At 44.2% G+C, this 10,919-nt stretch overlaps 1 protein-coding gene across 1 annotated transcript; it reads left to right on the plus strand.

The window, feature by feature from the left end:
• Nucleotides 1-7,089: 7,089 nt before the first annotated feature.
• On the plus strand, nt 7,090-8,399 carry LOC136222029 (uncharacterized). The gene is made up of 2 exons (XM_066009506.1): nt 7,090-7,316; nt 7,407-8,399. The coding sequence occupies exon 2, from the start codon at nt 7,625-7,627 to the stop codon at nt 8,357-8,359; it is 735 nt and encodes a 244-aa protein (XP_065865578.1). The 5' UTR covers nt 7,090-7,316; nt 7,407-7,624; the 3' UTR covers nt 8,360-8,399.
• The last annotated feature ends 2,520 nt before the right edge of the window (nt 8,400-10,919 follow it).

A 10,919-nucleotide genomic window follows, 5' to 3' on the forward strand; every position in this document is an offset into this window, starting at 1 on the left:
TCATTATAGTGAAATATCCTGGCTTGGTAGTGCCCCCAGACGTAGTCATTCTAATCAAGTGGCGAACTGGGTTAACAATTCTTGTGTGTTTGCTTATTTTTCGTTTATCGTAATTTCAATTATTCCTAACAACTGGTATCAGAGCGAGGTTAATTACGATGGGAGACGGAAAAACCCCTGTGGAGAAATTCGATGGTTCGGATTTCGGTTTCTGGAAGATGCAGATCGAGGATTACCTGTACGGTAAAGATCTGTACCAGCCTCTGGGTGAGCAGCCGGAGGATATGTATGATGAAGAGTGGAAGCTGTTGGACAGAAAAGCGATGAGCGTGATTCGCCTGTCGCTGTCCAGAAACGTGGCGCATCACACGGTGAAGGCAAAGACCACGAAGGAGATGTTGGAGATCTTGAGTTCGTTGTACGAGAAGCCTTCGGCGGCAAATAAAGTTCATCTGATGCGGCGGCTGTTTAATCTGCAGATGATAAAGAATGTAGCAGTGGCGGCGCACCTGAATGATTTTAATATGACAATCACTCAATTAAGTTCTATAGATATTGATTTCGACGAAGAGGTATTAGCCCTAATTCTGTTATCTTCTTTACCAGAGAGTTGGAGCGGCACAGTTACTGCCCTAAGTGCTTCAGCAGGGAAAGAAAAACTTAGGTTTGATGATGTCAGAGACTTGATTATAAGCGAGGAGATTCGCAGGAAAGAGCCAGGTTCCACATCTGGATCAGCCTTGAATGCAGAGAATCGGGGCAGGTTAGATCGCAGGTCAAAGCAGAATCGTGGCAGGTCTAAGTCCAAAGGGAGAGGGAAACCTGTGAAGGACAAGAGCCACATCAAGTGCTGGAATTGTAATGAGAATGGTCATTACAAGAGTGAATGTAAGGCACCACAGAAGGAGAAGTCAGTGAATTCAGCCAGCGAGGATTTTAGTGATGCGTTGATTCTGAGTAATTCAACTGCAGAAACAGCAGCAGAAGCCCTGGTATTGAGTGTAAGAAGTCCTTTGGAGTCTTGGGTATTAGACTCAAGAGCTTCGTTTCATTCATGTAGTAGTGCAGATTTGATGGAAAACTATACCCCTGGGAAATTCGGAAAGGTTTATCTTGCTGATGATGAGCCTTTGGAGATTGTAGGGAAGGGAGATGTTTCGATCAAATCTCCGAATGGATCTGTGATAAAGCTGTCTGGAGTAAAGCATGTTCCTGGCCTAAAGAGAAATCTGTTGTCAATTGGGCAAATGGATGATGAAGGTTATTGTGTAATCTTTGCAGGTGGTGCTTGGAAAATGACCAAAGGAGCCATGGTGGTTGCCCGTGGTGAGAAGGTTGGATCGTTGTACTTAACAGACAACGTTTTCAATAGCATTGATGTCGTGAGGGAGAATGTCAAAGAAGATTTGTGGCACTGTCGTCTTGGTCACATGAGTGAAAAGGGGATGAAAGTGCTGTATTCAAAGGGTCTGTTGACGGGTCTGAAATCTGCTGATCTTGGGCTATGTGAGGATTGCATCTTTGGGAAGTAGAAAAGGGTCAGTTTCTCTAAAGGTGGCAGAACTTTGAAGAAAGAAAGGTTGGAGTTAATTCACAGCGATCTATGGGGTCCTGCACCTGTGAAATCTCTTGGTGGAGCTTTGTATTACATGACCCTTATTGACGACTCCACTAGGAAAGTGTGGATCTATTTTCTGAGAAAGAAATCTGATGCTTTTGATTCCTTTCGAAAATGGAAGGCCCTGGTTGAGAATGAGACAGGTTTGAAAGTAAAGTGTTTGAGGTCTGACAATGGTGGGGAGTATGAGCTTAAGGAATTCAAGGAATTCTGTGCTGAGAATGGAATTCGCATGGAGAAGACTTTGAAAGGAACTCCTCAGGAGAATGGAGTTGCAGAACGAATGAACAGAACTCTGTGTGAGCGTGCTAGAAGCATGAGGCTGAAGTGTGGACTTCCGAAGATGTTATGGGCAGAAGCAGTTAACACTGCAGCATTCTTGATCAACAGAGGGCCATCGGCTCCCTTGCAGAGCGGCATTCCAGAAGAGGCTTGGAGTGGCAAGCAGGTAAATTTGTCTTTTCTGCGTGTATTTGGATGTGATTCATATGTTCATATTGCTCCCCTTGAGAGAAGTAAGCTAGATGCGAAGTCTGTTAAATGTACGTTCATTGGATACGGTGGTGATGATTTCGGATATCGGTTCTGGGATAGTCAGAACAGGAAGATTATCCGCAGTCGAGATGTTGTTTTCAATGAGCAGATGATGTACAAGGATGGTCTGGGAGCATCTGATAGTGCTGATTCAGTACCAGAGGTCGTGGACCTAGACATCACGAATTCTGGTGGGAGCAAGGAGGTAGTTGTGGAGGAGGCAGTTGTGGAGGAGGTAGTTGTGGAGGAGGTAGGAGAACCCCAAACTCCACCGGTTACACTACGCAGATCCACCAGAGAGCGTAGAGCACCTGACAGGTACACGCCTACAAGCAACTACATGCTGCTGACAGATAGTGGTGAACCAGAAAGCTACTTGGAGGCATCTCGTGGAGAGGATGCGAGCAAGTGGAGGCTTGCAATAGATGATGAGATGGATTCCTTGATGACCAATGGCACCTGGGAACTTGTTGAGCTTCCAAAGGGTAAGAAGGCTCTGCAAAACAGGTGGATCTTCAGAATCAAAGAAGAGGCTGATGGTAGCAAGCGCTACAAGGCAAGGCTGGTCGTGAAAGGCTTTCAGCAGAGGTATGGTATAGATTATACTGACGTTTTTACTCCAGTGGTGAAGCTGACTACTATTCGTTTAGTGTTGAGTATGGTAGCTGCAGAAGATTTGGAGCTGCAGCAAATGGATGTAAAAACGACATTTCTTCATGGGGACTTAGATGAAGACATCTATATGAAGCAACCTCAGGGCTATGAGTCTGATAACGCTGAGCTTGTGTGCAAGTTGAACAAGAGCTTGTATGGTCTGAAACAAGCTCCAAGACAGTGGTACAAGAAATTTGACGGATTCATGCACGAAATTGAGTTCATGAGGAGTGAAGCTGATCATTGTTGTTACTTCAGGAAATTGAATGAAGGCTACATAATTTTACTGTTATATGTTGATGATATGCTGATTGCAGGGTCAAGTGCTCGAGAAGTAAGAAAACTTAAGAAGCAGTTATCTGAGCGGTTTGCTATGAAGGATCTCGGAGAAGCTAAGCTGATTCTGGGCATGAGGATTGAAAGAGATAGGAAAGCTGGAAAGCTGTATCTCTCACAGGCTGAGTATATCAAGAAGGTCTTGATTAGATTCGGATGCAAGATGTCAAGCCAGCAACGGTTCCTTTGGGTAGCCATTTCAAGCTATCTAAACATGACTCACCCAAGAGCAGAGAAGAGCGAGTCCAGATAGAGAGAACTCCGTATGCCTCAGCAATTGGCAGCTTGATGTATGCAATGGTGTGCACAAGGCCGGATATTGCACATGCTGTGGGAGTTGTTAGTCGTTTCATGGGAGACCCTGGTAAGAAGCATTGGGAAGCAGTAAAATGGATTTTGAGATACCTGAAGGGAACCACTGAATAGGCCCTATGTTTTGAGGGCAAGAAAGTTATGTTGGCAGGATATGTGGATGCAGATTTGGCATCTAGTGACCTTGACAAGAGAAGAAGTACAACCGGATATGTTTTCACATTGGGTGGTACTGCTGTCTCTTGGGCTTCAAAGCTACAGAAGGTGGTGGCTTTGTCTACTGCAGAAGCTGAGTATGTTGCAGTGACTGAGGCTAGTAAGGAGATGGTATGGTTGCAGAATTTATTGCGTGAGTTGGGAAAGGAGCAGAAGGATCCTATTCTGTACAGCGACAGTCAGAGTGCCATTCATTTGGCAAAGAATCCCGCCTTTCACTCATGAACAAAGCACATAGAGTTGAAGTATCACTACATACGACATCTCTTGGACAGGAAGATATTGCAGTTGATGAAGATTCCAGGCACTGAGAATCCTGCAGACATGTTGACTAAGGTTGTAACCTTAGAGAAGCTGAAGCTATGTATGGCTTCAGCTGGCCTTGGTAATTAAGTTAAAGGCATGACACTACCATCAGATGAAGGATTTAGTCTCCAGGTGGGAGATTGTTGGACTTATGGAGACTAATTTTATATAGGCCCAACTGAAGCGATGGGCCCAACTGCAGCGATCCAACTCGCTGCTGAGTTGGACGGGGGTACGGGGGCGGTAGCCCCTATTGGGCCATCGGCCCAAAATTTTTTTTTTGGGCGATTAGGGTTTCAGACGGTTAGGGTTTCAGGTGTATAAATGTAACCTATTTCTCTGTAATCCGTATCTCATTCATTATAGTGAAATATCCTGGCTTGGTAGTGCCCCCAGACGTAGTCATTCTAATCGAGTGGCGAACTGGGTTAACAATTCTTGTGTGTTTGCTTATTTTTCGTTTATCGTAATTTCAATTATTCCTAACAAGTTAATGTTGGGAAGAATACCACATGAAGAAGGGAGACAAAGATGATCCTTGCCCTTGCAAGTTGTGAGGAGTAGTAAGAAAAGAAAGGGGGCAAAGAGGAGTCTTGTTCTGATCATGAGAGACTAGTGTTTCTGCATAAACAATAGGAAGGAAATTAGATTTCTTAACAAATATTTTCCTTCTTTTGGTCTTTATGGCCATCTAATTAAATTATGTTAATGTTTATATATTATGTATTCCTCATTTCTAACATCCACAGAGAAATACAAGAGCACAAAACAAATAGAACAGCCAAATTGATGACCTTTTGTACATTTATTTTTTTATTTGAACAAACTTTAGGATCGTAAGATATTAATATGAAGTGAAACTTTTGACTATAAGTTTGAGCTTTTAGTTCAATTGGTTCCATGACATGGTATCAGAGCCAGTTTGACCAAGTGGTGTAGGGTTCGATTCCTGACAGTCTCATTTGTTAATTTAATTGCATTACATGGTAATATGAGTATGTTGTGCACGCTTCAAGTCAGTGGGCATTCGCATATGAAGTGAACCTTTAACTATAAATTTGAGCTTTTAGTTCAATTGGTTCCATGATAAGGACTAATGCCAAATACAAAAAAGTTATAAACATTGATAAAAGGCGTTATGAGCCATTTCATCTTGATTATTCTGATTTTGGAGTGAGTTTTTTTTCTTCACATTAAACTCCTCATGATTAGAATAGTAACATAGTGTTATTTACATTTGAAACTATCATTTTTTTTATAGTTTGAGTTTAGTTTTATTATATGTGTGATGCTATGAAGCACCGACTCTTCCGGGGGGTCGGAGCGGCAGTGTCGGACTCGCTTGGGACACTGCAAGACTCGCACCTGACATGACGGGACACAGTTTTTAATATAATTAGATACAAGTTACTACGTTTGATAACTTGTCGGATTTAATTCGATGGTCCTCGTCGTAGTTACCTGCAAAACAAAACCGGAGACAGGATCTCCGGGAAAACTCTCCGACGATCAAGTCAGTTTTATGTGGAGGCTAGTAGATTGATAATAGTATTGAGGGGAAAAATGTCAACCTACCTCCTCATTTGCTTTCATGTCTCTTTTATAAGTATCTCCAGGTAACCGCCGAGGGCGGTTACTCTTTCTATGCCACGTCCCTTACGTGGCCACCAACGTGGTTTCGTTTGTTTGAGTGGGAGGTTTAATGCCCTGTTAGGATTTCGGGGCGGTTATCCGCTTTACCCGCTTCCTTTATTAGGAGCCCATTTGATCTTGAACCATGGGCCTAAGTATAGGTTGGGCCCGTGTTTATGATTCGGCCCGGTTTGGCTTCGCGGATCATCACATGCCTCCCCCTTAGTTTGGCAAGAGCCCTTTAGGGTCTTTTCATATGTTATAGGCAACTCTTCGTCTTTGTCTGGATATTCAAAATTCGAAAGTGGTTCTTTCGTTCTCCGTCATTTCCTCTCCGGCGTCAACATCTTTGCGTTCGTTCTTCTCTGTATTCTTTCTCACATGTAAGTTTTCCCCTTCTGTAACTTGCAGCTCGTTCCACTATTTCTTATTTCTGTTCGTTCCCTTCCCTGATATGTCGAACCCTGAACTTGATTTCGCACCTTTCGACGAAAATTACGATCGCGAGGTGTCTCACGAGGTCGAGGAGATGGTTGATGAAGTTTCAACTAGCTCTCCTAGGTCGGACTCTCATCCCGCCGATTTTCTCCATTTGGCGAATACAACTGATGAGGGCCTAGGTTTCGACCCCAAGAAGTTGATTCCACCACTTGTCCCAACTCCCCGTTTATTACCGAAAAAGGATAGGTCCGGAAGCTTAGTTCGCCGCGAGACGATTGACGACTTGCGGGAGCTGTATCCTTGGCTTCAAGGCCTGGAGACAAGCATTCCCGGGGAAAATAGAGGGCCTGGCGACTACCCAAAGGGGTACTTTACCATTTTTGTCGCCCAGATTATCTGCGGTTTCACGTATCCGCTGGCGGATGAGATTGCTTCCATCCTTGGTGGTTATGGAATCGCACCTGGACAACTGCATCCCAATGGATGGGCCGACTTAACCCTAGATAAGTTTCTGGCGGATTGTCTGGAGGTTCCCCTCTCGCTCAAGATTTTCTCTAAGCTTCATCATTTCAAGAGTTCAGGGGAGTACTTTACTTTCATCCGACAGAGCGGTTACTACGGCTTTGATGAGAAGTCGAACAAAATCCGTGAGTGGGATAAGTCCTATTTATTCATTAAGTTCCATGAAGGGAATCCAAACTTTCTTCGCTGCTGGGGCCGACCCAATGTAAAGAGTTTGAACTTTGGTTACCCCAGCAAGGAAGAATCCGCTATTATAAAGTTCTTGAAGAGTACTCCTCCTTTTGTATGGACATATGATCAGACATTCCATATGCTAAGAAGCCGAGTAGCGATTGCCTACCGCGAGGGAGATCGCGTTGTCTATATCCCTTATCACGTTTTTGTACAAGGTACTATTAACTTATTTCCAAGTTGATGATTTCTTTTAACCCTTTGCAGGGGTGATCCTTTATCTCAACTCGCTGCAGATCGGGAAGCGAAAGCCCTGGCAAGAAGGAAGAAGCGGATGGCGGGAACAACTTCTGTTGTAGGGGCGAATTCTCCTGTGGGGGCGACTTCTGTTGAGGCGGCTTCCCCCACAATTGCTTCTGTTTCTGAGGAGCTTCCCTTAAATAGGAAGCGGAAGAGTAATGTGGATGTGGAGTCTTCTCGCCCTAGGAAGAAGAATACCTCTGTATCCTTGCCTGTCAGTGGTACATCTACATCCACTCCATCCAAAGCCAAGGGCGGTACCCCATTTCATGAGGTATCATAATTTATTCGCTCTTCTTGCGTTATTTATTTTCTCTTATCAGTTTTCGCTGTTCTCCTGACCCCTCTCCTTGTGTATCCATAGCCGATTCCTGATATCAGCGGATGGTGGACCAGAACCTTTGGTAAAGCCGTGAGCTTTTCCTGTAGGGACATTGTTTCTTCCATATGCAATGTCCTTGGGCGACTTCCCTCCGCTTCTCGTGTGCGCGAACAGGTGCCGCTTCCGACTGCCATGGAGGGGATTGAGAAGCGTGCTATAGAGGTATATTGCTTTCTACTCACGTTCCATCCCTCAAATGCATGTCTCCATTCGCTCTTTTTATTCACGTATCGTCCTATATGCAGATTATCAATTTCGCGGAGGGTGCTCTCTGCAGGGATGCTGAACGAGCTAGAGAGCTGGAAAGCCTTGGCACTGAATTGGCGACTCAGAAGTCGCTTTTTGATGATGTCCAAGGCAAAGTAAAGGCCCTTGAAGGTGCTTGTCAGAAGGCCATCAGCGAGAATGAGGAAGCTCTCAAATCCCTCCAGGCTAAGTCCAATGAGCTTCAGAAGGTTATTGATGATCTGAATTCGTCCAAGGAAGCTTTGGAGATGCAAAAGAGGAGGGCCGAGGAGATCACCGCTGAAGATGGTGCTCGCATCTATTGGTATGGAGAGCGGATTCATGCGGCTTATGAGCATGGACATCCAGATCATGTACTTAATCGCCCCAAGGTTCCCATTCCTGAAAAGGATTTAGCTGAAAAATGGGACAAGTTGGAGGCCGAGGATGCCGATATGGATGAGGTACTTCTCCTAGATTGGCAGAGTTTTCATGACTCTCCAATTAGCTGTGAGATCCCAAATCAGAACGTAGAAGGAGGGGTACCACAAGATGTTTCTCACGTTGAACAAAAGGTACCTCGCTCTGATGCGGTTACTGATTTGACTGTTGGGGATTCGCTTGAAGCAGATCACCCCACAGGAGAAGATGAAGGAGCCGCTGAAGGCGAAGGGGGCAATAGAGGCGAAGGAGAAGAAACTGTAGTATAATTTTATTTATATCCGAACTGTTGTATGTAACAAACTGCCAGTATATATATCAACCGAGCGACTTTGCCGCCGCTTTACATATATGCGCAATTATTGTTTTATTCTTCTTCGCTTTAATGCCGATTATTTTCGTATGCGACCCTTGCCTCTTGCCGACTTCATACTTGTAATTTTTCGTAGTTAGTTTTGTTTTCATTAGGGTGGCCAGACCCTTTTTGCAATTTTTTGAGTACTCATTTATTCGCTTAATTTTATGCCTTATAATTTTTCAAATAATCATAAGGTTAACCATAAGGTTTTGCGAATGATGCGTAATCATGCATCCGCCTTTCTTTTGTAGGCAACACATTTATGTGTTTAAGTTTAACCATAAGGTTTTGCGAATGATGCGTAATCATGCATCCGCCTTTCTTTTGTAGGCAACACATTTATGTGTTTGTATTAGCAGTTTGAAAAGGACCTGCATTCAGCCATAGCATACTGAATAATTGTAACCAATGAACCTCTTTATTGATAAATAAAAAAGACTTCTTGTTACATGGGTACCTAAACTGTGTGGGATCAAAGCCTCATTAAAACCTTTTATCAGAAAACCCAGTGGGAAAAAACTCATAAAAGGAAAAAGAGTACTCGTCATTTCCCTGAACTACTCGGCCTGTTTATATAGGCGTAGATTCTCTAGATTCCAGGTGCGCGGGAGCTTTTTGCCGCTCATTTCTTCTATTTCAAAAGTTGATGGTCCCAACTTCTTGGATACCCTGTAAGGCCCGATCCAGTTGACGCCTAATTTTCCTTTGCCTTCTCTGGACTGTATTTTATCTGCTTTTTTCAAGACCAAGTCGCTCTCATTGATTATCACCTTTCGCACCCTTCTGTCATGATACTTCTTGATTCTATTGCGATATACTGCCATTCGCATGTAAGCTTTTTCCCTTCGTTCTTCAACAGAATCCAATGCATCTCTAATGTTGATAGGATTTTGGGTGTCGCAGTAATAAATTACCCGATCTGTAGGCGACTTGATTTCAACAGGTAGGACTGCTTCGGCTCCATAAACCAGCGAGAAAGGTGTTTCGCCTGTTGCTGCTTTTACAGAGGTTCTGTATGCCCATAACATATGAGGTATCTCATCCGCCCAACCTGTTTTCTTATCACCTAGTCGCTTCTTGATTCCCTGAATCATGGCCCTGTTGGTAACCTCTGTCATACCATTCGACTGGGGATGATTTACGGAAGAAAAATGATTCTTGATCCCCATGCTTTCGCAATATGCTTTGAACTTGACACAGTTGAACTGGGTGCCATTGTCGGTTATAAGCGTTTGTGGGATTCCAAACCGCATGATAATGTTCTCTCGTAAGAACTCGATCATTCGCTCAGGTGTTTGAGCGGTTACTGCCTCCGCTTCTACCCATTTGCTGAAGTGGTCAACTGCGACTATCAAGTACTTCCTTTTCTTTGTTGTTTCTGGGAACGGACCCACTATATCGATTCCCCATGTCGCGAATGGCCACGCCGTCATTATAGTGACTTGTTCGGCTCCGGGAACATGCTTTTCATTTGCATGGATTTGACAGCTGTGACATTCCGCTACCATCTTCTGGGAATCCTCCACCACCTTTGGCCAATAATAACCCATCAACTTGACTTTTCTTGCCAACGCCGCGGATGCTTCATGTGCGCCACAAATTCCTTCATGGAGTTCTCGCAGCACGTAGTCTCCTTCATTGCGGCTAATACATTTCAACCATGGACATGTATATGATTTTCGGTATAACGTTCCATCCCGAATTGAGTATCTTGCTGACTGCCCGAGTAGCTTTCTAGCTAAACTTTTATCAACCGGCAAATCTCCATGTTCTAGATAGTGGCGGATGGGCATCCGGCAATCTTCATCGTCTTCTAGCTCTTCGATGACCATAATCTGATCGGCTTCGAATGCTGGTGACGACCTTATTTCCAAATTACATGCCTTTTGACTCCATGGGTCTCTACTCGCTGCTGCCTTTGCTAACTCATCAGCCTTTGTGTTCTGGCCTCTTGGAACATGCACCATCTCCCAGACGACTCCTTTATGTGTTAACTCCTGCGTCAATCTGCCGACAACCTGATGGTACTTGACCAGATCCTCCTGTTTCACCAGATAATTTTTTGTGATCTGATTTATCATAAGTTTAGAGTCGCTGTAGATTACCACTCTTTCTGGCATAAGTTCATTAAGCAACTTCAATCCGCATATCATTGCTTCATACTCCGCGGCATTGTTGGTAGTTTTGAATGTTAACCGTGCCGCATAGTACAGGCGAATAACGTCCGGACCCTTGATGCGACTCCTAGTCCAGCTCCATCTGTGGATAATGCCCCATCTGTGAACATACTCCACTCTTCTTTTTGTGCCTTTGGACATTCGTCTTCATCCCATGTGAACTCATTCACGAAATCGGCAAGTACTTGACTTTTTAGAGCTGGTCTTCCTTCGTAGCGAATATCGAACTCTCCCAAGCGAATTGACCACTCCATTAATCGGCCGGATGCGTCAGGTTTCTGTAGTACCTTTCGC

Source organism: Euphorbia lathyris, chromosome 3 (genome assembly GCF_963576675.1).
Source record: "Euphorbia lathyris chromosome 3, ddEupLath1.1, whole genome shotgun sequence".
Lineage (NCBI taxonomy): Eukaryota > Viridiplantae > Streptophyta > Magnoliopsida > Malpighiales > Euphorbiaceae > Euphorbia > Euphorbia lathyris.

Coding starts and splice junctions, on each gene's coding strand:
- LOC136222029 (XM_066009506.1), top strand. CDS start 7,625: ATGTCTCCATTCGCTCTTTTTATTCACGTATCGTCCTATATGCAGATT.